At 31.3% G+C, this 27,730-nt stretch overlaps 2 protein-coding genes across 2 annotated transcripts; both read left to right on the top strand.

Moving 5' to 3' along the window:
- On the top strand, nucleotides 1-10,213 carry LOC106619131 (Carbonic anhydrase 6). Its single transcript, XM_036368548.2, has 7 exons — nucleotides 1-85; nucleotides 7,608-7,729; nucleotides 8,989-9,079; nucleotides 9,162-9,427; nucleotides 9,490-9,640; nucleotides 9,713-9,792; nucleotides 9,856-10,213. The coding sequence occupies exons 1-7, from the start codon at nucleotides 1-3 to the stop codon at nucleotides 9,967-9,969; spliced, it is 909 nt and encodes a 302-aa protein (XP_036224441.2). The 3' UTR covers nucleotides 9,970-10,213.
- Nucleotides 10,214-15,569: 5,356 nt separating this feature from the next.
- LOC106619153 (carbonic anhydrase 6) lies at nucleotides 15,570-23,855 on the top strand. The gene is made up of 7 exons (XM_070105701.1): nucleotides 15,570-15,933; nucleotides 20,858-20,979; nucleotides 22,723-22,813; nucleotides 22,895-23,160; nucleotides 23,223-23,373; nucleotides 23,443-23,522; nucleotides 23,586-23,855. The coding sequence occupies exons 1-7, from the start codon at nucleotides 15,888-15,890 to the stop codon at nucleotides 23,697-23,699; spliced, it is 870 nt and encodes a 289-aa protein (XP_069961802.1). The 5' UTR covers nucleotides 15,570-15,887; the 3' UTR covers nucleotides 23,700-23,855.
- Nucleotides 23,856-27,730: the final 3,875 nt, after the last annotated feature.

Here is a 27,730-nt window from a genome sequence, read left to right as displayed (position 1 = left end):
ATGGATGAAACCTACATCCATCACTTCACTCCGGCACAACAATCAGTTGGAAACGTTATGGGCTCGGTATTTGGGAATATGGAAGGTTTAATATTCATCGACTATCTTAAGAAGGGAAAAACTATGTATAATGACTATTATATAGCGTTATTGGAACGTTTGAAGTTCGAAACTGTAAAAAGGCGACCGTATATAGCAAGGAAACAAATTTTGTTTCATCTAAACCACGCACCGTGGCACAAGTCAATCAAAACAATGACAAAAATACATGAATTGTCCTTTGAATTACTGCCGCATCCACCTTATTCTCTAGATTTGGCTCTCAGCGACAATTGGAACGCAGACCTCATGAATGAAGAGGTTATCACTGGAACTGAGGCATATTTTGTTGCAAAAGACAAATTGTTCTACAAAAGTTGTATTGAAATGTTGGAGTGGCGCTGGAATGATTTCGAACAAAACAAATCGTGTTTTCTTTGTTAGGGACTTTTCAGACCATATATATATTGTACTTGACCCAGCAATAAAATTATATTATATCTTTCACTTATACGCGCTCACTTGCGCATATGTGTGGGTATGCCTGTGTGAGACACATACTACCGGAACCGCTACAAGCAGGGCTGCAACAACACACAAAACCATATGTAGACAGATTTCGGTGAATTTATGATTGTGTGTGTATATATGTAAACACGGTACACCACACCATTATCTCCACATATTGCAAATCAGAACCCGTGCGAACAAATCTAGGCGTTTTTCAGCGGTCCCACTCACACATATGTATTGCTGTCAGCGTGGTCTGATCTATTTGCAATTTCAGTTGCTTCCGGCCGATTACGTGCATGTGTGTGTGTGTTCTCTCAAGTTCCGCTATGCTAGCTGGCTTGGCGTTACTCTGTTATGATTCTTGTATATAAATTGATTGCAGTCTCCAGTGCAGTAAAGTTCTTTAGTTAATCGCACTAATAAGCGATCTGCAACGCTCGCTGGAATGATCGTATTTTAACTGTATTTAGCTTCGTCGACTTCATCGCTCTCAAAGCGCTCTATTGAGCTTCGGAAGCAAATTTGATTTTTAAGTGAAATTTTGCAGTTTACAGTTATTGTTTTATAAATGACTAACGTGTAAAAATGGTGCTGAAAACCCAGTTATTATTGTTACTGCAGCTTTTGGCTGGTAATTGTTGCATTTGTTTTTGCATTTCAAAAGGATAATTATAGTTATATTGAAACAATATTATGTGGAAATTAGATAAATAAAAAATATTATGTGCTTTTTCAAAGAATCTAAATACCTTGAAGAAGCAAATAAATTTAAAAAACTGGTGTGAAATGAAATATTACAAGCGAATATAGAATTATATAATTAAAATATAATAATAAAAAATAATGTTTTTTATTAATAGTTTTGAAACAAATAAAAAAAAATTAATTATTTAACGAAAAAAATTAAACGAAATAAAATATTTTTTTTTTAAAACAAATATTACAAATATGAAGTAAAATATTTATATTTATATATATTGTTATTGTAAAAAATATTTAAAAAGTAATGGCAAATATAGTTTTAAAATTTGTAAGAAAAAAGATTGTAAAAAAATATAATGAAATAAAATCATTTTTATAATTTGTGTTCATAAAAAAATTTTAAAACTTAAATTGAAATGATATATTTTTATTAAAAATAAAACTAATGAAATATTTAAAAATATTTCACAAAGAAAAAAATTTCGTAATTAAGATTTGAATAATCTATATACAATAAAATTTTAAATTTTAAAATTGAATAATTAATTTGGTGTGAAATGAAATGTTATAAATAAAATATTTAAAAAAATAAAATGAAATGATATACATCTGTATATATACATATACAGGTTGGTTGAAAAGTGTCTGCGCTCGAAATGAAATAATACTGTTTTTGGTACGAAATACATATTTTTTAATTTAAAAAATATTAAAAATGAAATTATTGAAGATATTTTGCAAAATTAAATATTAAGAGAAATCGCAATTTATAAAATTTAATTAATTTTAATTACTTTAAAAACTGCTCGATAAAATTATAAAAAAAACAAGTAAGGAAGGGATAAGTTCGGATGTAACCGAACATTTTATACTCTCGCAAAGTCAAATGGTATACTTGTTTTAGATTTCTTTGTGGATCTTGCCGCCGTGTTCTATGTTGACCGATATTTTGGGTAAAAAGTCAACTATAGGCACTGGGGTCCACATATTCAGTACCTAGGGGCTTGAACAGTTTTGATTCAATTTAGAAAATTTTTGGTCACAAGGTGGCATACTTTAAACGTATTATTCACGCAAAGTTTTACGCCGATATAATCATTGTTGCTTGATTTGCATAGTGGAACGTTTTCAGCTGTACCTTTATATGGAGAGTGGGCGGGATTGTCAGCGATTTCATCCATTTTCACACTGTCGAAGTGAATTTTTCTTATTATAGCTTGAGCGGTTTAGGAGATATGCACATTAAACCTATTAGGGGGCGGGACCACGCCCACTTAAAAAAAAATTTTATGTTCTGATGCATCTCCCTAATGTGATGCTATATACCAAACAACAGTCTTGTTTCTTATTGTGGAGCTTAGTTATGGCAATTTATTTGTTTTTTATCAATGGCGTTTCGTGGGCGTGGCAGTTGCCCTATTACGCCGATCTTCAATACAAACCATCTTACGGTACCAAGAAACATGTGTACCAAGTTTCATAAAAATATCTCAATTTTTACTCAAGTTACACTTGCACAGACGGACCGACAGACGGACGAACAGACAGTCATCCGGGTTTCCACTCGTCTCTTCATCCTGATCATTTATATATACATAACCCTATATCTAACTCGATTAGCTTTAGGTGATACAAACAACCGTTAGGTGAACAAAAATATTATACTCTGTTGCAATATGCAGATTCCCATACAAGGACTTGATTTTGATCGATCGGTTTACATAGCAGCTATATGCTATAGTGATCCGATCTGTACAATTTGATAATTCATGTCAAATGTGGTGAAGATATCGTGTAAAAAAAGGTCTTTACACAAGAACTTCATTTTAATCGTTCAGTTTGTATGTCAGGTATATGCTATAGTGGTCCGATATCGGTGGTTCCCTTCAATAAGCAGCTTCTAGGAGAGATAGTTCGCGTATATACAGATAGATGGACGGACAGACAGACGTACTTGACAAAATCGACTCAGCTCGTCACGTTGATCATTTATATATATTTTTTATAGGGTCTCACATTTCGAGGCAGACTTAATATCTACCTTTCAGGGTATAATTAGAAAAAATTATGCTAACATTTTCATTGTTTTTCTGAAGAAATTTTTTTTTTTATATTAATATATAACTCCTGCAATTATTATATGAAATGAGTTTGTAAAATATTAAAAAAAAACTCTTAAAAATGTGTATTATCTAAATAAATACATGTATATAAAAATTATGTGTCCGTTGTTTGTCCGCAATAAACAACTAAGCTATTGAACCGATTTTAATCAAATTTAGCACACTTGGTCCAATGTAAGAGATAAGATAAATTAATCCCAATTTAAATGAGTGAAATTGTTTTATCACAAATTATTTGTTTATTATATGACAAAGGGATAGAATTTTTTGTACGGTTCTAACAAATGACGGTGTAGGGCAATTTATCCGCTGGATTAAGTAGATTGCGGTATATTACAATAAAAGTTAAATATCGTCATATAAGTATATATTGCAAAACATTAAGTAATTGGGGAATGGATGCAGCATTGCAAAAAAGCTCAACATACTTTGAGATGAGTGAACAATTGCCTAGAGCAATGAAAACTACTTTCTCTTACTACTGTATGGAGATTTCCAACAGATTTTGACGAAAATCACGTTTAGTTATACATACCTTCAGAATCTACCTTACCCTTCCAAAGGCTACAGTTTCTGTTCGATTAGCTTTCGCCCTGTCTATAAATAAACTTCAAAGCCAAAAAAACATATATTTTCGGTTTTTGTAGATTCATTCTTTTTTCTCATGGGCAAACATTTGCATTATTCATTTTCAAATCTTACCTCAAATTTAATCTCTTGGATTCTTATGCTGGCAATAACTTTTTCGTTTTTATTAAAAAAAGTATTACTAAACTAAAACACACCGTTCAAGTTTCAATAATATTTAATGTATACCCTAGCCACAGCCATGCGTGGCCGCATCTACCAGTGTTCAATATAAAATTATTTTTTTTTAAATACTGCAACTATTATGAAAAGATAAAGTGTTTTAAAAACACACAAAAATTATATAAAATATTTCTGTGATATTTGTTTATATATTTCTATAAGATACCTCCTGTATAAATAACATTTAGCTTATTTTCGTTATACTTGACTTAGCTTAAATGTTTAAAGTTTTCTGAGAAACATATTATAGATTTTTTTCTAATGAATTCATTCAAACTTAATTGTTATCTTTTTCAATAAATGCTTAAAAAATTTCTCACTAAATATTAATAAATTACGCATAAAAAATATACCAAAATAATGTTTTTTTTTAATTTTTATAAAAGTGCATGAATATTCACAACGAATAGTTCCATTTTTGGCTTGACCACTGAATTTTACTCGTATTATATCTATACAATATACTTACATAATTATTTATCTGAATTTAAACTTAATTGCATGGAATGGTTAGAGATTAAATAATAAATCCCAAATATAAATAACAAAGTAGAATTTCAAATGAGGTATCCTCTTAGTGCCAACCAACATTTTAAATTTACAGAAATGATCGCTCGGTGTAATGACTCAAATATTTTGCGTTGGATTTTCCAACACATCTCAGCTTCATAGTTTTCGGCCGCCCACGTTTATTTTGTAATTTACCGGCCAAAATGTTTGCTTTCGCTTTGTTATTGCATTCTCGATTGGCGATTTAATCGAAAAAATCTTATCAATATAATGAATTGTTAATCATATTAGACAATAATTATTTAATATTTTTTTGTAACGATATTCCGGTAATTTTTTCACGGCTCAAGGTTCATTTGTTTTGTTTCTATTTTGGTATTTTTTTGTCTATATTTCAACCCTTTTTATTGAAGACCAAGTATAATAGGCTTTCAGCTGATCGTTAATTTATGGTTTTATGTTTGGAAAAATCTTCTTAGTCACTATAATCGTAACTCTTCACTTTTACTTTGCAGTTTATTATCTTTTTCGAAGATATCGTCACCTACAGCGTACTACTAAGTCACATAACCTATAAAAAGAATATACTTTACTTTTTCGCACGAGATCGCTTCATACCTATTAATTAATTATTAATCCTATGAAAAGTAGTCTGAGTCCGTTAGTTAGAAATTAATACCGTAAAAAAAGTAAATATAAATCATTTACCACGTTTTACAAAAACTATTACCAACGCCTTTGGCACCGAATTCGATTCATAAATATGCAAATTAACCACACCTTTTAAAAATTGTCCAACTCGTTGAAACTAGTGCTCAAATACCTTAAGTGGCATCATATTAATACAAATTTGCAATAAATAAATTTTGGCAAAATTCGTTTGTTTTGTTGGTTTCTTTATTTTTAGAACGTTTAAATACATTTTTTACTTTCAATGCATAATAAATAAATGTATTTATGTATTTATATATTATTATGATAAATAACTGTATTTTTGTACATATGATCATAATATTAAAATTATATTAAAAAATATAAAGTTATATAATTTCCATTTAATTATGCGAATTTTTTGGGAGTTAAAGTGCGTGCCACACTTTTTCGAAGATTCGGAGTTAAAACTGCTTAGTTGGACCAAATAGCGTCGGTTTTTGTAATAAACTTGAAAAATTTGTAAACTTTGTTCAGGCGTAATGATAAAATGGCGTACTAAACCAAAACAAGTAAGGAAGTTCTAAGTTCAGGTGTAACCGAACATTTTACACTTTCGCAACTTGCCAGGATCAAAGCCCGGAAAATTACTTAAAGTATTGGCAAAATTTTATATTAAAGGAAGTATTGATCCGATTCAACCCATTGTTGATACAAAGACATACTATTATCGAGAGTTTCATTTATTTATTTTATTATATGCATTTTAATGATATATATTACACATTGACCGATATTTTCGGTAAAAAGTCAACTATAGGCTCTGGGATCCACATTTTCAGTACCTAGGGGCCTGAACAGTTTTGCTTCGATTTAGAAAATTTGTGGTCACAAGGTGGCATACTTTAAACGCATTATTCTCGCAAAGTCTTACCCCGTGGAATATATCTTACCATAGTGGAAAGTGAAAGAATCAGATAGAAGTTAAACTGGTGGTATATGGGAAATAGGAGTGGTTGTAATCCGAGTTCACCCATTTTCGCACTATAACATAGAAATATGAGAACAATGTTATGTACCGAAGTTAGTTGAAATCGGTCAAGCAGATCTCAAGATATGAGTTTTCAGCTAAAAGTGGACGGTGCCACGCCCACTATATAATTTTTAATGCGGTTTCTACAAAGTCATCTCATACCATCCAAGAGATAAAATTAAATGTCTCTGGCGTGTATAGTATAACTTTAGCGGTTTAGGAGATATGCACATTAAACATAGGCGCGGGACCACGCCCACTTTCGAAAAAAACAATTTTAACTGCAGATGCCCCTCCCTAGTGTGATCCTGTATACCAAATAACAGTCTTGCATCTTATTTTGGAGCTTAGTTATGGCAATTTATTTGTTTTGAATGACGTTTTGTGGGCGAGGCAGTGGTCCGATTACGCCCATCTGTAATACCAACCGTCTTACGGTACCAAGAGATATGTGTACCAAGTTTCATAAAAATATCTCAATTTTTACAGTCATCCGGATTTCAACTCGTCTCTTCATCCTGATCACTTATATAATATGTAATATATTGTACATAGCCCTATATCTAACTCGATTAGTTTTAGGTGATACCGTTAGGTGAACAAAACTATTATACTCTGTAGCAACAGGTTGCGAGAGTATAATACAATAATATGACAACTTTCACCACTCATGCGTGATCGGCCAAAAAAGAAGCTATTGAAAAAATACCTCTACTTGGATCACCCGTTATATACTACTTGTATATATGAATATTAGTATGTAAATATGTATGTCGATATGCTGTCAAACATATAATATTTTTTAAAATTTTTTTCATATCCACACATACATATGCACATAAGTATGTATGTTATGTGTCATAAATAGTTATGTAAATGGTTCACTTTCCATTTCATGCAAAAACAACACACAGTCGCATTAGTGATCTACAACAAATCGTTACGTTTCATTAGAAATGCATATGTAAATGTTTGAAGATACTCCAACTCAAAAATATGTTTGTATTAATACAAATACACAAACAAAGTCAAACTCGTAACTGTTATCTTAGTTCACGCTTAATTTATTTCTAGTTTTTTTTTATTGTAAACATAAATTTTTGCAAAAACTACAATTTGGCCAAACTACAATACTTTGCTTTTATTATGTAATTATTGTTAACCAAGTTTTATTTAGTATTAATGCACATGTTGTTTCTTCTTTTCGATTGCATTTGATTGTTTAGCGCGCCAAATAGCGCATCAAAGCGCACCGGACTGGGATTACCGTGATACAAATAGATGGATCGCAGATTATCCAACTTGTGGTGGTTCACAACAGTCGCCGATCAATTTGGATCATTATACCGTAAGTGTTGAGTATTGCGTTCTTGTAGTTCATCTATCTTTAACTGCACCACGACTCACTATTAAAGAATTGCCTGAATTTATTTTATGATTCCCGAAGAACTCATGGAGATAAGCGCTGTTATCTTGATACAAAATTTTGGGGAATCATAGAGTGCGGTTCTTCGAATTTATAGATACCTATAGAACAAATATTATTCTGAAAATGATACAAAATACACACTAGCCATTAAAAGGTAATACAGGACGACTCGATTCGTCAATTCTCTACTCGCTATGTTTGCGCTCTGCTCTCCATTCTATTCTATTCAATACGAAAGCGCAAAGTGGCATAATCGCTTAAAATTGTAAATATATGGTTAGTTTAGTTTATAGCTTTTTACCAGTTGTTTGTTTTATTCGCTATTATAAAAGCTTTGCCCAGTCGAATAAAGTTATAGCATTGTAGAAATGTCTATTAAGATTAAATTATTTTTTTCGCCAAAGCAAATATTTTCTTAATTGCCTCAAAGTTGTCATTATAGTCGGATTAAGCTTCCGGCTTAGATATATCAAACGTAAAAAGTCTGCATGAGATATATTCTCTCCTATTTATTCCCTATCTTAAAAATATATCAGAAATTAGATTGTCTAAGAACAAAAAAATGCTATTTTATAGACGCGTGAGCAGCTAAAGACTTCAAAGTGATCTCAATATAACTCAATTTCACAAAAAGACATAACTAAGTTTCGGATAAACCTACATCATAAATAAACTTATAGAGCAGCGTCTAACTTTCCAGATTACTTTCACTATTAGCTTCAAGAGTAACAGTGTCTAAAATAATTCAGCTGTGTTAATATTTTAAAGATATTTTATAACTAAATAAAAATAATTTTACAATATGAACCGTTATTTCTTTATTGTCATCACGTAAGACATAATTGATTCTATGCCATAACATTTGCATAAATATGTCATACTTTGCTAAAGATAAATACCCACTTTCAAACATAACCAAATGAAGACTTTATGGTACCATAGATCTATATATATACTGACATACTGGCACATAGTTAAGTCTGTGCGTTTCTTAATTGTCAAATTAGCAAATTGCATAATTAATATATTTACGTGTTGCCAGTTTTAAGATGATATATTAATTGAAATTACTGATATATTAAGTGACAATATGAAATGATTTAATTTTTTTTAATTACGTACATATGTATATAAATTTTTTTTCATTTCTCATTCTCTTTGATTGTGTTTACTTTCAGTCCATAGGTTCGCTTAAGCCGCCTTTGAAGTTCAGAAACTATGCGCAGCCATTCGCTTTCCCACTCACGCTCATCAATAACGGTCATACAGGTACAATCCATCCATTTGAAACTATTTATAGCAACAACAAATTTTACGACTGAATTAAATAACACTTTGTCATACTTAACAGCTGATATAACACTGCCTGAGACTGTACGTGGACCGCGGCCAACTATTACAGGCGGTCTGTTGGATGGCGTCTACGAAGCGCAGTCGGTGCATTTTCATTGGGGTGCGCCAGGTGATATTAGGGGTTCGGAACACACCGTAAATGGTTACCGTTACGATGTGGAAATTCACATTGTGCATAAAAATATGAAATATAGCAACGCACAGGAAGCAATGCAGTATCCAGACGGTTTGGCGGTGTTGGCCATTATGATTGATATTGTGGACGTAAGTGCGGGGTATAGCTGGAAATATTATTTTTCCCCATAATAAATGTCTGTCTACCATAGAATCCACAAACGTATTACCCAGGGCTGAATATAGTTTTCAATGCATTACCTAGAGTGCGAGTGGCTGATACGAATACAACTATAATTAATCAACTCGTCTTGAATCACTTTTTGGGCGATGTGGATACCAGAAACTTTTTTGCCTACAGAGGTGTGTAGCACATATATATTGTACATACATATATTTCTATATAAATAATAATTGAATACTAAAAATTTTCAGGTTCACTTACCACACCATCCTGTTCGGAAGTGGTTAGATGGCATGTTTTTCCCAAGCCACTTTTGATATCACGTGCAATGGTAAACAAATGTGAAAAATGCTAAATTGAAATTTTTTCTTAATGCTTTATCGCTTTCTTATAGATCCAAAAATTCTTCGAACTGAGACAGAGAAATGGTGCACCGTTATGGAACAACTTTCGCCCATTGCAAGCGTTGAATAGGCGCTCAGTTTATCGACGTAAAGGCGGTCTTTAGCAAGCGTTACTGCACTGACTATTTAGCACACCACTACAATGGCATGCATTGTTGAGTTGAACTCTGCATCTAATTTATTTAATTTAATATTAATTATTTAGTTTTGTTGGAATACAGTCCTGCGTATAAATAACGTACATATACATTTTTCGTAAAGTAGTCATCATAAGCAAGTAATCCCCCGCTCAGTTTTTTTGAAATTTTAATTTTAACAACAATTGTTTTTTAATTGAAACATTTTATTACTTTTAGTTAAAAAATTAATAACTAGAAAACTATTGGTGATTTTTTAATGAAATTTTCAGGAGTTATAGTTCAAAACTTGTACTTTGAGAAAATATGTATGAATTAAAATTTTTTTTTTTTTGTCAAATTGTTAATTAACTTTTAAGTTAAGAAATGAAAATTTTAATAACTTCACCCTCAAAAAATTCAAAAATTTTGTTTTTAGTATTTTGCAATAAACATTAAAGTAACGAAATCCGCCAAAAAATTGGACTGATCGCGATTAGATTAAGCAAAAAAAAATGTTTATGACGGGCGGTCAGCGCTGCCGGTATAGCGCTGCAGGTATAGCGGTTCGGCAACGCGACACTTAGAGTGTGTTGCATATTTCATTTGTATGTTGGGATGATGGTTCAACAAATGAAATATAATAAATTTAATATTTTTTCATAAATAAAAAACAAAGAACTTAAATAATTGTTAAATTAATTCTTATAACTTATACGTATTGCTTTATTTTTACCTTTTTTGGCAACGATTTTAATGTCTTTGGCGAAAACTTTGCACTCGAGTGATGTATTATTAAGAGCTCTGTAATGATGATATTGGCGTGTATTTTTTATGGTTACACATCGGTCATAACGTAATTTAAACATCTTCTCATGGGAGTCATGATCTTCTTGAGGCAAAAACCAAAGTTAATTTTTTTAAATGCATTCTTACCCCATTCAAATAATGAAGTTGCATTGGTTATGTGCTTATCGCTTTTCCGTTGAAGACTTGCACGAAAAGCTTGCCTCTTAAAACTTCCTGCCAAACCATCACATGCTCCTTTCCCATGAGAAGTTTGCTACTTCCATTCCGTTTTATCAATTTAAAATTAAAAAGGTGAACTGAGCTCGCGTCGTGACAAACTTTTTCCGAAATTACCACGTAGTTTATATGTTTCATTTCTTCATTTTCTCTATAGTACACAACGTAAGGGTGAATTGTAGCCTGACTGGAATTCCAATGATGAGATTGGATGGCTTTTTGAACAGTAAAAGTATAATTTTCAGAAAAATCAAGGCAAACGATAAATTCTCCATCCTCAACAGATTTTTTCTTATTTATTTCTTTTAACCGCAAAGGATTTAGTTCGAATATCATTTTATTTAAAACAAGAATTGTAATGTTAATTGGATGTTTTATAATGAATAGAAAAAAATATGGGGTAAAAAAATTATGGATTTTCAATACTTAAAGAATAGGAATTCCAGTTAAAAATTTGGCCTTGAAATATTAATAGCGGGTATTCAATACATTCTGGTGGATTAGGGAATTCGGGTCTTAAGAATTTCTTTGAAACTACTAAGCGGGTAGGTATTATACATATTGTTCTACCACATTCATGCTAATTCACTGCAAGCAAAATGTGAGACCATCATCCCAACATACAAATGAAATATGCAACACACTCTAAGTGTCGCGTTGCCGAACCGCTATACCTGCAGCGCTATACCGGCAGCGCTGACCGCCCGTCATAAACATTTTTTTTTGCTTAATCTAATCGCGATCAGTCCAATTTTTTGGCGGATTTCGTTACTTTAATGTTTATTGCAAAATACTAAAAACAAAATTTTTGAATTTTTTGAGGGTGAAGTTATTAAAATTTTCATTTCTTAACTTAAAAGTTAATTAACAATTTGACAAAAAAAAAAATTTTTAATTCATACATATTTTCTCAAAGTACAAGTTTTGAACTATAACTCCTGAAAATTTCATTAAAAAATAACCAATAGTTTTCTAGTTATTAATTTTTTAACTAAAAGTAGTAAAATGTTTCAATTAAAAAAAAATTGTGGTTAAAATTAAAATTTAAAAAAACTGAGCGGGGGATTACTTGCTCATGATGACTGCTTTACGAAAAAATACTCACATTCAAATTCGATGATCAAGTGGAAAATGGGGGGTCCACTTGACGTGTTTTTCCTCACATGCAACTCTGAATTTGTATTTAATTTAACTGAATTTTTCTTTTCTTATATATACGTTCCTTCATTCTTGTTTTAACCATTAAATAAAAAAAAATTCATACTGCAAAATTTAACTAATTTTAAAGCCGATTTTTATTCTAATAAATATTATGTAAATGTACATATTTTTGGTAAATATATATTGTTGGTCCCCCAATTAAGGAGGCCTCAGAAAATTTTTTTTTTTTAAATCATCTCATTTCGACGCGAATGTTACAAAACCGTGAGCGAAAAGTGAATTTTTTTAATAATTCTATTTTTAAAAAAATCAAAATACATGTTATAAATTAAAATAAATTCCTAATCTTTTGATGCGCGGCCGAAGACCGCCAGTGCGGAAAGGAGTTCGACGATCTCCGATATTCGCCCATACCATCAGATAGCGACGCAAAAGAAATTGTGACTGTTACATTTCTTTAGTATGTTTTTTTTTTCACAAGAAAATGTTTAACTCGCTGAAGTGGTAATTACAGGTAAGTGATCTAAATTCAGCAGAATTTTGCCGCTACAACAACAACAACTAAGTGACTTGAAAAATATGTGCAAAGTGCGTTAAATATATTTGTAAATATATACATAAATTATTGAAAAAAATTAATTTCTATTACTTTGAAAAAAAAATTAGTTTCTGAGGCCTCCTTAGTTGTGGACCTAAACTATACATTTACACATAAGCTTTGTTTTATTAACAAGTATTAATGGGTTTAACGAATTCGCAAGTGATTTCGACTGATTTAAACTCAGTTTCTATGTCTTCAAGGAATTTTGTATGCAATTGCACTTTCAAATTTTTGCTAAATCATTTATCATTTATGTGTATGCTTTGTGCGTTAAAAAAGCTTACTAATTAATCTAATTTTTTGTCAGAAATAAGAAAGACAAACACGCATGCACATATACATTTTAAATAAAAAAATATTAAAAATTAAATTAATTAAATTATAGAAGATATTTTGCAAACTTAAACAATGAGCTGGTTATTGTGCTATAACAAAGGTTTCATTAATTACAATGGGCACGCGGTGCAAGCCAGCTGGAGAAGAGACTTGTACATGTGATGTATAGAATTTTATAATAACAGCAGGCGTCCTCGAGCCTAACTGTTAACCATGTATGTATTTGCTGTTCCGTTTTGTGTCGTATTGATCTCAGCGTTAAGATTTAATTAATTTTAATTACTTTTAAAATTGCTCGAAAAAATTATAAAAAAATAACTATAATATTAAATATTGTAAAAAAAGAAATAATTTTTATATCCATGGAAAGATTTTCAAATGTTTTTTTTTATACTCATTTATATTTGTATGTATATCTTTTTATAGGGCTTCCGACGTTTTCTTCTGGGTGTTACACACTTCGTGGCAAACATAATATCCCATGTTCAAGGTATAATTGAAAAAAAGTATGCTGAAATTTTTATTGTTTTTCTGAAGAAAAATCTTGTTATATTAATATATAATTCCTGCAATAATATTATTATATGAAAATAATTTTGTAATATAATTAAAAACAGTCTTAAAAATTTGAATTGTCTATATAAAGATATAAAAATTATATGTCCGTTGTTTGTCCGCAATAAACTACTAAGCTACTGAACCGATTTTAATCAAATTTAGCACACATTATCTAATGTAAAAGAGAAGATAAATTATATCCCAATTTCAATGAGTGAAATTGTTTATTTTTATACTTGAATTACCTTAAATTTTTTTAATTTTCTGAGAACCATATTATAGATTTATTTCTAATGAATTCATTGAAACATAAATTGTTATCTTTTTCAGTAAATGCTACTTTTAAAAACAATGTATGAGAAACAATTTCGTATTTTAATTTTATACTACTACTTGATGGGAAAAAATACCGTTCAAGCGAAGCAGCGGCGTGAAAAGTGTTATGGGGACTCAGCACCGTCAGATAAAACAATAAAATGCTTTTTTGCTGACCTCGAACGTGGTCGTAGGGACACCAATAATGCAAAACACCGTGGGCGTGCAAATGAGGGTATTACCCCCTAAAAAAAACCACAAATTCGTTCTGATTGATCGGAAAGAGAAGTTTAAAAGAACGTGTTGGCTTTAACAGTACCGTTATATGTGGAGTGGGCGTGGTTATTATCTGATTTTGCCCATTTTCACAGCGTATTAAAAAGGGCTAAAAGCATTTGTTCTTAGTGAATTTAATTATTATAGCTTTAGCGGTTTAGGAGATATGCACATTAAACCTATTAGGGGGCAGGACTACGCTCACTTAAAAAAAATTTAAACTGTAGATTCCCCTCCTTAATGTGATCCTGTATACCAAATAACAGTCTTGTATCTTTCATTTATATATGCATAACCCTATATTTAACTCGATTAGTTGTAGGTGATATATACAACCGTTAGGTGAACAAAACCATTATACTCTGTAGCAACATGTTGCGAGAGTATAAAAAAAAATATTAATACGCGCTCTCTCATTTCCATTGAGATAACTCACATATTGGCCGATATATGCGGCATAAAGTCACGTGGTTATACGGGTCTACGATTAGGCTGACTAAATAGGAACAACCCAAAGATGACGCGTCAACATGTTTGCTTTGTAAAATATTAAATGAAAATTTCACTAACATACTGCTATTCATATCGCTGTTTAGTAAGCAAGAACTAAGTATTTTGATACAATCATATATACACATATACTTACACACATATGTACATAGGCACACATGCACACACATATTTTTAAACCTTAGCAACTAATTGTATTTGCTACAATTGAGAATACACAGCATTTTTTACTCTTAACATTTGTGCTATTTTATCATAACTTTGATACTATTAGCTATTAACCAGTTTTTTCTTAATTTCAAAACAGAAAAATGTTTGACCAAGTGGTTGTTATTATTGTTGCTAAACGCAAGAACTCTCACAATTATATCATACCTTTCACTAATACGCGCTCACTTGCGGTGTGGGTATGCCTGTGTGTGTGTGTGAACTGATTAGAAAAAACTCGGCATGAGACGCCTACTTTTCGGCTACCGGAACTGCTACGAGCAATAACCGCAGGGCTGCAACAAATACACAAAAACATATGTAGACAGATTTCGTTGCATTTTTAAATGTGTGTGTAAATATGTAAATACGGTAAACTAGGCCATTATCTCCACATATTGCAAAGCAGAACCCGTGCGAACATATCTAGGCATTTTTCAGCGCTCGCATACACACATACACATATGTATGTATTGTTGTCGGCGTGTGCGTATGTATGTGTAAATACTTATGTTTGACCAGGCATACACCTGTTTTTGAGTACATACATTTGCCGGCTTCGCAGCGTGGTCTGATCTCTTTGCAAATTCAGTTGCTTCCGGCCGCTTGCGCGCATGTGTGCGTGTGTTTGTGTTCTCTCAAGCTCCGCTATGCTAGCCGGCTTGGCGTTACTCTGTTTGCTGCTTGTATATAAATTGATTGCAGTCTCCAGTGCAGTGCAGTGCTTTAGTTAATCGCACTAATAAGCGATCTGCAACGCTCGCCGGCATAATCGCATTTTAAGTGTATTTAGTTTAGCTTTGTCGACTTCATCGCTTTCACAGCGCTCTATTGAACTTCTTAAGCAAAATTAATTTTTAAGTGAAATTTTGCGGTTTACAGTTATTGTTTTATAAAAAACTTACGTCGTGTAAAAATGGTGCTGAAAAAACCGTTATTTCTGTTACTGCAGCTTTTGACTGGTAATTGTTGCATTTATTTTTGCATATCAAAAGGATAATTATAGTTATATTGAAATAGTAATATGTGAAAATTAAGTAAATAAAAAATATTATGTGCTTTTATATAATATATATTTTTTTATGTTTAAATACCTTGAAGAAGCAAAAAATTAAAAAAAAACTGGTGTGAAATGAAATATTACAAGCGAATATAAAATAATATAATAAAAAATAATGTTTTTTTTTGTCTATAGTTATTTGAAACAAATATAAAAAATAAAATATTATAACTTTTAAACGAAATAAAATATTACTTTTTATAATATTTAATCGAAAAAAAAATATATGAAATAAAATTTAATATTAAATTTTTAATATATTAATAACTAAATATTGAATAACTTAGCAATCCATATTTAAAATACAAATGCCCGCGTTATGGAATCACAATTTATTTGATTTAGTTTTTAATATTAATTTAATACAAGTGCAAATTATAAATGTAGAATCCGGAGGCTGATGCCAATAAAATTGCGTAAGTAGTGCCGCGAGAACCAATTTTGCGTGGGAGAAGGGATGCGTCGATGCGTTATATCGAATTAGCGCGTGGCGAACATTGAACACAAAACGAAAGAAAGGAATGTGAACGATAAGTGAATTTTTAGGATCGCTGTATCAGCTGTCTAATAAGCAAATGTCCATTTAGCGATGGGCCCGTCTTTTTGTTAGGTTTCTTCGTGCAAGTTGTTCTCAGTGGTGGTGTCGTCGTGTGCGGTGAAATTCCTTAAGTAATCTGAGGTGTGGTGTGCTCCATTAGGGTGCGCCAGTTTTTACCGAGTAGAGTGGTGTGTATATTTAGGGGAGGCTTATCTCATTTAAACATCCTGGGCCACCTAGGCGAATTTTTTTGCCTATTATTACACGTAGTATATGCTGTTGCATGTATTTCGGCGTACGTATCGCCAGAATAGGTGCTCCTTTGAAAACATGTCCTGGGATTAGGGCTGTAAAATTAGAGGGATCTTGCGAACGTACAGTGATTGGCCGTGACTTAAGAACGGCTTCATTTCGTTACAGAGAAATTTGATATATTAGTATTTGTAATATTCAACTACTTTTTAGTAGGATTTGAAGCTTTTTATAGCTGATTCTCATAAACCGACCAAATGCGGAGCGCTTAGATAGATGCGATAAGTGCGACCTCTCCTTTTTGTAAGTCTAGGTGCGTCACTGTATCACATTGGGAGTATGGTAAACCCTTAACTTTATTTTTGAATTGTTTTATAATTATGAAAACTTAGGCAACTATGAGGCACTATAGCAAGAGATTTTTCGATTTTTTTACTTTCTTCGAACAAAAATAGCTTACGACTTTTTATGCAGGATTTTTGTATCATTATTGGCAAGAGCCATTCTGCGGGTTCGAAAAATTACATATTTGTGTTTTTAAATGGATCTTGCCAGAAGCAACTCTGACTTTGTTTTTTCTGCCAATTCGTGGAGTGTTGGAATATTGTGAATTTAGTGGTAGTCGTACGACATACCGACCATTATTTGATCTAGTAGTTGTGGCTTTGTAGAAGGGTTCACAATACTGATCTTTTGGAATTAAGGAAATTTTATTTCACTTTACAGCAATGTTTATTATTTTTTTTTTTTATTTTTTTAGAATTTTACAACTTTTTATATAATTTTAGACCGCAAAAAAAACTCGAAACTGTGACAATTTGGTAACCGTTTTTTTGCTGTTAAAACGGATTTTCTGTTACAGGTTTTATATTTTATTGTATAAAACTGCAATTTTTACATACATAAACGCATCAAATAAGATAGGTAAATGAAATAAATACGCTCACTTTGTAAAGTATAGGATTTGTATACATGCCTGTGCGTTTTGTGCCAATTCCTGTGCTTCTTCTCCAGCGGCGTACAGGTATGTTGTGTTGTTGGTTTTTGTTTAAAAATTCGAGCCCGTTTGGTCTTATGTTTTGTGCGTAGTTTTCGCGCCCGCTTGTGTAAATTTTATTTGTATAAAATGTGTTGTTTGTTTGTACGCATGTATGTATATGTGGATGTAGATATGCATATTTTTATGTCATTGCACCCGTTTACTTTGTGACCACACTTTTGTTCTGTATTTTTTTTTTTTTGAATTTGCGTCACTACATTTTTTAATTTTACTTAGTCACCGCACTTTGTATATTTTTCTATTTGTATGTTATTATGTTTTTTTTTCAATAGTGCCTTTCTGTGAGGCTCGAAGGACCATGTATAACTTAACACTCAAAGTTTAAAATAAAAATGCCCGCGTAATGGAATTCAGAATTTATCCGTCCTTTTTGTTAGGTGTCTTCGTGCATGTTGTTCTTAAAGGTTGAGTGTGGTAGTGTCGTCGTGTGGGGTGAAAATCCTTAAGTGTTCTGAGGTGTGGTGTGTTCCGTTAGGGTGCGCCAGTTTTTTCCGAGTAGAGTGGTGTTTACATGTAGGTTAGGTTAATCTCATTTAAACAAATATAAAGTGAAATATTATAACTTTAAAATGAAAAAATAATAACAAAATGAATTTAAATAAAAAATATATTTTTTTATATAAAATTTTATAACAACAACTTTTTAAATGAAATGTGATGTTATAATTTTAATCAAAAAAAAAAATTAATGAAATAAAATATATATATTTTTTAATTTATATTATTTTTAAACAAATATTAAAAATTTGAAGTAAAATATTATAACTTTAATAGAAAAAATAATAAATTTAAATAATTCAAACTTAAATTAAAATGATATATTAGAGTATCAATATTATTAAAAATAAATGTAATGAAATTATTAAAAATATTTCGCACATAAAAAAATTTCTTAATTTATAAAGATTTCAACAATTTTAATTACTTATAAAATTGCGCAAATATATTATAAAACCAAATATCCACATATAATATTAAATATTGCAAAAAACAAAATATTTTTATCCATAAAAAGACTTTGAAATTAAACAAAATTTGAAATTCTAAAATTTAATAACTAATAATTAAATTGGTGTGAAATGAAATATTATAACGTTTATAAAATACTGCTTTTGGTGCGAAATGCATATTTTTAATTTAAAAAATATTGAAAATAAAATCATAAAAGATATTTTGCCAAATTTAATATTAAAAACAATCCTAATTTATAAAATTCAATTAATTCCAATTACTTAAAGAAGTGCTCGAAAAAATTATAAAAACAAAATAACTATTATATCCATGGAAAGATTTTCAAATGTTTTTTTAATAAAATTTTAAATTTTAAATATATAAGTCATGAAATTATTTCCATTCAGTATAATTTTTTATTAAATTAAGTGAAAACAAGGAAAACTGTTAACTTTGGTTGTACCGAAGCTAAAAACCGAAGCAAATGCAAAAATATTACCATACAAGGACTTGATTGTGATCGATCGTCAACATGGCAGATATATTCTATCGTGGTCCGATCTGTACAATTTGATAATTGATGTAAAATGTGATATATTGTAAAAAAAAGTTCTTCACACAAAAGCTTATTTTAATCGTCAGTTTGTATGTCAGCTATATGCTATAGTGGTCCGATATCGGTGGCTCCGTCAAATGAATATTTGATTTTTAAATTTGCTTTTTTATATTTTCAAATGTCGACGAATGAAAATGACAATTCTTTTTTACTTTTACATAAGTACTTTTATTTAAGTATCGGCATAAAACTATTGTAGTCTATATTTCAACCCTTCTTATTGATGAACGTGTGTAAATATTGAATCATTTTAATATTTATTAATACTATGAAAGTCAGTCAGTTAGCAATTAATATCGTGAAAAAGAAAGTTAATATCAATCATTTACCACGTTTTATAAAAACTATCACCAATATCTTTGGCATGGAATTCGATTCATATATATGCAAATTAACTCATACCTTTTAAAAATTGTCCAAATAAATCAAACTAGTGCTAAAATAAAATTTCGCTTTTTTGTTTGTTGGTTTCTTTATTTTTAAACGTTTAAACATATCTTTGGTTTTCAATGGATAATAAATAACTGAATTTATGTATGCATATAATATTATGATAAATAACTGCATTTATGTAGATATGATCATAATATTACAATAAATAACTATATATAATTTCCATTTAATTATGCGAATTTTTTGGGATTTAAAGTTCGTTCCACACTTTTTCCAAGATTCGGAGTTAAAACAGATAAGTTGGAGCAAATAGCGTCACTGGTGACTAAGCACAACTTAGTAATGCTCAAGATAGTCACACACTTTAAAAATGTTAACACCATATATACATATGTACACTTGCGTATAACGGTTTTCAAAATACTCTAAAATATAAATAATAAAATATAAAAAAATAAACTTGAAATTGTGCAAAATTAAAGTCAAAACCACAAATAAATCTCAAAAGAATAAAATTAACCATTCTTTCAGAGAGATTTGCGCATAAATTGTATATAAATATATATTAGTATGTAAATATGTATGTCGAAATGCTGTCAAACATAATGCCTTTTAAATTTACGGAGTGATCTTCTTTCTTGATTTTGCATATCCACACATACATATACACATAAGTATGTATATGGTTCACTTTCCATTTCATGCAAAAACAACACACATTCGCATTAGTGATCTACAACAAAGCGTAACGTCTCATTAGAAATGCATAAGTAAATATTTGAAGATACTCCAACTCATAAATTTGTTTGTATTAATACAAATACACAAACAAAGTCAAACTCGTAACTGTTATCTTAGGTCACGCTTAATTTATTTCTAGTTTTTTTTTATTATAAACATAAATTTTTGCAAATTTTTGGCCAAACTACTTTTATTAAGTAATTATTGTTAAACAAGTTTTATTTAGTATTAATGCACATGTTGTTTCTTCTTTTCGATTGCATTTGATTGTTCAGCCCGCCAAATAGCGGATCAAAGCGAACCGGACTGGGATTACCGTGATACAAATAGATGGATCGAAGATTATCCAACTTGTGGTGGTTCACAACAGTCGCCGATCAATTTGGATCATTATACCGTAAGTGTTGAGTATTGGACAAAATTATTTTGAAAATGTTACAAAATACACACTCGCCATCACAAAATAATACAGGACAACTTTGATTCGTCAATTCTCTACTCGCCATGTTTGCGCTCTGCTCTCCATTCTATTCTATTCAATACGAAAGCGCAAAGTGGCATAATCGCTTAAAATTGTATGTACATATATGGTTAGTCTAGTTTATTACTCTTTACCACTTGTTTGTTCTATTCGCTACTATAAAAGCTTTGACGAGTCAAAGAAAGTTATAGCATTGTGAAAATGACTGATTTACCAATTTCTGTTTCTGTCTAAATTGCCTCAAAGTCGAGTTAAGCTTTCGGTTTAGGTATATCAAATGTAAAAAATTTGCATGAGATCTGTTCTCTCGGACTGTTATTATACTCTCGCAACATGTTGCTACAGAGTGAAATAGTTTTGTTCACCTAGCGGTTGCTTGTATCACCTACAACTAATCGAGTTAGATATAGCGTTATATATATATAAATGATGAGGATGAAGAGACGAGTTCAAATCCGGGTGACTGTCTGTCCGTCTCTCCGTTCGTCTGTGCAAACTGTAACTTGAGTAAAAATTGAGATATTTTTATGAAACTTGGTACACATGTTTTTTGGTACCGTAAGACGGTTGGTATTGCAGATGGGCGTAATCGGATCACTGCCACGCCCACAAAAAACCACCATCATAAACAAATAAATTGTCATAACTAAGCTCCACAATAAGATACAAGACTGTTATTTATATCTCTGGAACGGTATAAGATGACTGATAGGAAGCGCGTTAAAAATTATTTAGTGGGCGTGGCACCGCCCACATTTAGGTGAAAACCCATATCCTGGGATCTGCTCAACCGATTTCAATCAAATTCGGTGCATAACGTTCTTTTCATATTTCTATGTTATAGTGCGAAAATGGGCGAAATCGGACTACAGCCACGCCTATTTCCCATATAACACCATTTTCAATTCCATCTGATTCTTTCACTTTCGGGGTAAAACTTTGCGTGAATAATGCGTTTAAAGTATGCCACCTTGTGACCAACAATTTTCTAAATCGAACCAAAACTGTACAGGCCCCTAGGTACTGAATATGTGGATCCCAGAGCTTATAATTGACTTTTTACCGAAAATATCGGTCAATGTGTAATATATTAAATTGAAATTCATATAAAAAAATAAATAAATGAAACTCTCGATAATAGTATGTCTTTGTGTCAACAATGGGTTGAATCGGATCAATAATTCCTTTAAAATAAAATTTTGCCAACACTTTAAGTAATTTCCCGGGCTTTGATCCTGGCAAGTTGCGAGAGTATAAAATGTTCGGTTACACCCGAACTTAGAACTTCCTTGCTTGTTTTTTTATTGTCATCACGTAAGACAGAATTGATTCTATGTCATAACATTTGCATAAATATGCCATATTTCCTAAAAAAAATTACCCACTTTCAAACATAACCAAATGAAGACTTTATGGTACCATAGATCTATATATATACTGACATACTGGCACATAGTTAAGTTTGTGCGTTTCTAAATTGTCAAATTAGCAAATTGCATAATTAATATATTTACGTGTTACCAGTTTTGAGATGATATATTAATTCAAATTACTGATATATTAAGTGACGCTATAAAATGGTTTAATTTTTTTAATTACGTACATATGTATATAAATTTTTTTTCATTTCTCATACTCTTTGATTGTGTTCACTTTCAGTCCATAGGTTCGCTTAAGCCGGCTTTGAAGTTCAGAAACTATGCGCAGCCGTTCGCTGGCCGACTTACGCTCGTCAATGACGGTCATACAGGTACAATGCATACATTTAAATTCTTTATAGCAAAAACAAATATTACGACTGAATTAAATAACACTTTGTCATACTTAACAGCTGATATAACACTGCCTGAGACTGTACGTGGACCGCGGCCAACTATTACAGGCGGTCTGTTGGATGGCGTCTACGAAGCGCAGTCGGTGCATTTTCATTGGGGTGCGCCAGGTGGTATTAGGGGTTCGGAACACACCGTCAATGGTTACCGTTACGATGTGGAAATTCACATTGTGCATAAAAATATGAAATATGGCAACGCACAGGAAGCAAGGCAGTATCCAGACGGTTTGGCGGTGTTGGCCATTATGATTGATATTGTGGACGTAAGTTCGGGGTATAGCTGGAAATATTATTTTGCGCCATAATAAATGTCTGTCTACCATAGAATCCACAAACGTATTACCCAGGGCTGAATATAGTTTTCAATGCATTACCTAGAGTGCGGGTGGCTGATACGAATACAACTATAATTAATCAACTCGTCTTGAATCACTTTTTGGGCGATGTGAATACCAGAAACTTTTTTGCCTACAGAGGTGTGTAGCACATATACTCGTATACATATATTTCTAGATAAATAATAATTGAATACTAAAAATTTTCAGGTTCACTTACCACACCACCCTGTTCGGAAGCGGTTACATGGCATGTTTTTCCCAGGCCACTTTTGATATCACGTGCAATGGTAAACAAATTTGAATAATGCTAAATTAAATTTTTTTCTTAATGCTTCATCGCTTTCTTATAGATCCGAAGATTCTTCGAACTGAGACAGACAAATGGTGCACCGTTATGGAACAATAATCGCCCATTGCAAGCGTTGAATAGGCGCTCGGTTTATCGACGTAAAGGCGGTCTTTAGCAAGGGTTACTGCACTGACTATTTAGCACACCACTTCAATGGCATCCATTGTTGAATTCAACGCTGCATCTAATTTATTTAATTTAGTATTAATTGTTTAGTTTTAAAGCCGATTTTTATTGTCATTAATATATTAAATAATAATAAATATTATTTAAGTGTACATTTTGTAACACACGAAAGCTTTGTTTTATTAACTAGGATTAATGGCTGATTGGAACCCAGTTTCTATGGTTTGAAGGAATTTTCTATGCAACTGTAAATTTTTCGCTAAATCATTTATCATAGATGGATATGCTTTATGCGTCAAAAAGCTTACTATTTAATGTAATAAGCATTTTTGTCATACTCTGGTTGTCTGGATACTTGGTACTGCTTACTGAAATCATCACCCTTATTTCGACTAAATGAGAAATTCTTAAAAGTATTTCCCAAGAACAGTCGTCACTTGTGACGAAATGATATAACATGCTATAGCAACAGCCGGTTGGTGCTTTCTTAGACGATAAAAACTTTAATTACTAAAAACACATCATAATTCAAAAAACAATCAAAAGAAAAAGCGTAACGAAGCACTTACTATTGGTGCAAGTAACAAATACATTTATGGTATTTTGAAAGCTGAATTTAACCTTTGCTTGCTTTTTAAAAGTTCTTGAATTCCTCACAAAATTAGGGCGAGATTCATTGAGACATCTACAAATATACGAATGCTCATTAGGGTAGGTAAAAAACAACGAATGTTTCTTTTTTTCGCTTGGTACTCTGAAACATTGGTTGATAGACACCTCTAAGAAAGTCTCTCCAAGTATGAGCTCTTAATTATAACGGGAAGATCATCCGCCTTACAGTTTTCTATTTTTCTTCTATTATCAGAATCCCGCTTCCAACTACTTGAAATTTTACGCTCGTAACAGTTTAAAAAATTTTAACGGTTGAAGTTTAACTATTTTAAGGCATATTTATTTTTTTCTCTTGAGTTTTATAACTCTATGAAAAAAACCATACCAAATTGCAAAGCTCATTTGTAGGAAATTTACTGCTCTATATAAATGGTCTGTATAATTTTTCAATTAAGTTAAGCGTTTACAAGATATTCATCGTCAAACATCAATTCCTATCAAAGGAAAACAAGAAATAAAGGGGTAATAAATACAAAAAAGAAGAAAAAAGAGACATGTTAGTATAAAAACTTATTTTTTCAGCCATTATTGGGATTCTGCGTACCTTTTTCGCGCATACTCGTACCAGCATTAAGTGATTCCCACTCTCAAGCTTTTTATCGACGGTATGTGAAAAATTATTCGGGAGGTTTTAATTATTTAATCAAAATTAAATGTGGTGATATCTAGATATACAGTCTAAAAAATTTCCTGTTTTACTTAATTAAAACCCCCCTTTGCATTTCAAAAGTTATCGACACTCGGAAGCAATGATGTCACCGAATTCACAGAAATCAGTCTACCAGTGGAAGTGAGTAGGTTATTAAGTTAAGTAAAGTTATTTTCTGAAAATGAACTCAATGATTTGACACGTGAGCAAGTTGTGAATGATATGTTAATTTTTTAAAGCGATGAAAATTTTTTGTTTTTAATTACACTTCTAGAATAGAGGTATAGAAAAGTTGAAAGGCAAAATATTTGATTATGGTCTTCAAGTACGGCAATTAATGAAAGGTACAGATTTTATCAAGGTTATGACTGTTCTGGAAATTGAAGCTTGGAAAAGTTTTGTGTTGATGGTCGAAAATGTCCAAAGTAATCATTAAATACCAAATTATGAAGAAATTGTAAATAATATGCAGACAAACTTTCAAACACTAGAAGTAAACATGAGTAGTAAATTAGACTACATCCGAATTCATCTGGATACGTTTTCGGATACTTTTAGAATTCAGGATCTAAAAGTGATGGAAGAAAGGTAGCAAGATGGCAGATGGTCTTTAAAACATTGCCAACTGGAAAATTATAAAATAAACGCTCATTAAAGGAGGTTTTATAGATATATCACATATTTTTCGCGGTTTTTTTCATTAATTATAATTTAAATTTTATTTCTTATTTTAACAAAAATTTTAATATGAAAAAATTTAATATATTAAAAACACATTTCTTTATAAAAGCTTAAATATAAAAATAGTTACTCATTCTTTTATGTAGAGAAAAAACCGTTTTATTCAAGAGAACATCTTCAAATTGAATGGAATCCAATTTTCAGTAATGAAATCCTCCAATTGGTACACTTGTGCTTTTCGATATTTTATAAATAAATTATTGTGCAGTATATTTTGATCGCTAAAGTAAAAGAAAGAGAAATTTTTGCTGTCTGGGATTTTTCTTTGTCTATTTCATTAAAATTTTAACTCAAATTATTTTATTGACATATTTTTTAATAATTATAGCCAATTAGACAAAGTGAGTTTACCGTCAGAATAACAACTTTCAATAATAGCAATTATGAAAAATATTAAACAATGAACTATTATTTCTATTTATCATTTAATATTATTTAATATAATAATAATTTTGTATTTCTATTTGTTTAAGACTCATTCAGGGTATTCGCATAATGTATTTTCTATTGCTTTTTTGCAGAAAATTTTTAATTTTTAAATGTCTTCGACGTAACTGAAAATTGACAGTGATTTTCAGCAAAAAAAAGCTTTGAAATTGGAGAAGTCGTATGTGTAGGTAAGATAACAACTATACATTTTGGGATCAATAACCAGTAATTGAATGATTTTAACTGTATAAAAACAGTGTGTTAATGGATTTTTTAATATTTTTAGTATATAGGATGTGGGTACAAACATAGATTTATTGCCAAATTTCGCCGCTAATGACACAAACAACTGATTTACATATACAAGTTTAACCATTGAGAGAATCTTAAATTTGTTGGTTGCGCCTCAACAAGACTGGTCCCAACTTAAAACTGTTGATTACTCCATTAGTTTGAAGGTCAGCCATGAAATGCGCATAAACAACAACATATTTACACGCATACATAACAGCATATGTTAGCATATACACACATATATATACTTATATATACATACGCACGTACTCTGAATACCTACATATCTACATATGAGCATATTAGTTGTGGGGGGGATAATGAAGCGGGAAGCGCTACTGCAAATGGAGATTATAAAAATCTAGAATTGGTAACTTGAATTGCAAAGAAACTTGTGCAAGAATTCTAAAATTATAGTGTTCTTGTTTTTTCGACAAAAACAAATAAATGTAGCACAGTAGTGCCAAGGAAAAAAATGTCAGTATGTATGTGCATGTATGTATGTATGTTTGAGTGTGTGTGTGTGTAGTTTTAGTCATGCAGACGTTTTTTATGCAACGAACAATTTCTTTATTTGCATAAATTAGCGAATACGCGCACAAAAAAACCTGCAGCGCTGAGTAAGACCCAAATACACTATATTAAATTTATATATAACAGACATATGTACGTATATAAACTAGATGCAGATGTTTGTATGCGAGCGCAAACAGGTCATCTTTAAAAAGAGTCCACTTAATAAATAAAAGTCCGAATGCCATTTGAAATCGAAGTTGTCTCACCAGAACCAGAAGTGGTGTCTGGAACGTCTTCGTTATTTGCCGTATATTCATACAAATGCGATATTTGTAGATTTGCGCATTCAGTGCTTCACAGTTACACATATGTATGTGTGCGGGTGTGGAAGCTTGTAACATATAAGCTTGTAAGTAGGTTTGATTTACTGTTGCGAGTGCGTACGTGTTACCTGTGTTTACAACATATGCCTTATGTCACACATGAGGTAACTTCACTCTACAATAAAAACGCATAGATTGCAAGATCATCTGGTACTATCTTTTTCTGCTTATGTGACTAACTTTCTTCGACTGCAGCAGTTAGACTGATGTCATTGCTTCTGACTTTCTTTGGCATTCGCCGCGTGTTGTATAAATCTCGTACTAACTAGCCAATTTCAGCTGGCAAATCGCGTTCGCAATACTTCATTGCTGGCGCGAAAGTCTTGGCTCAGTACG

The sequence above is a fragment of the Bactrocera oleae genome, chromosome 2 (genome assembly GCF_042242935.1).
Source record: "Bactrocera oleae isolate idBacOlea1 chromosome 2, idBacOlea1, whole genome shotgun sequence".
NCBI lineage: Eukaryota > Metazoa > Arthropoda > Insecta > Diptera > Tephritidae > Bactrocera > Bactrocera oleae.
This window is presented reverse-complemented; position numbering and strand designations above follow the sequence as displayed.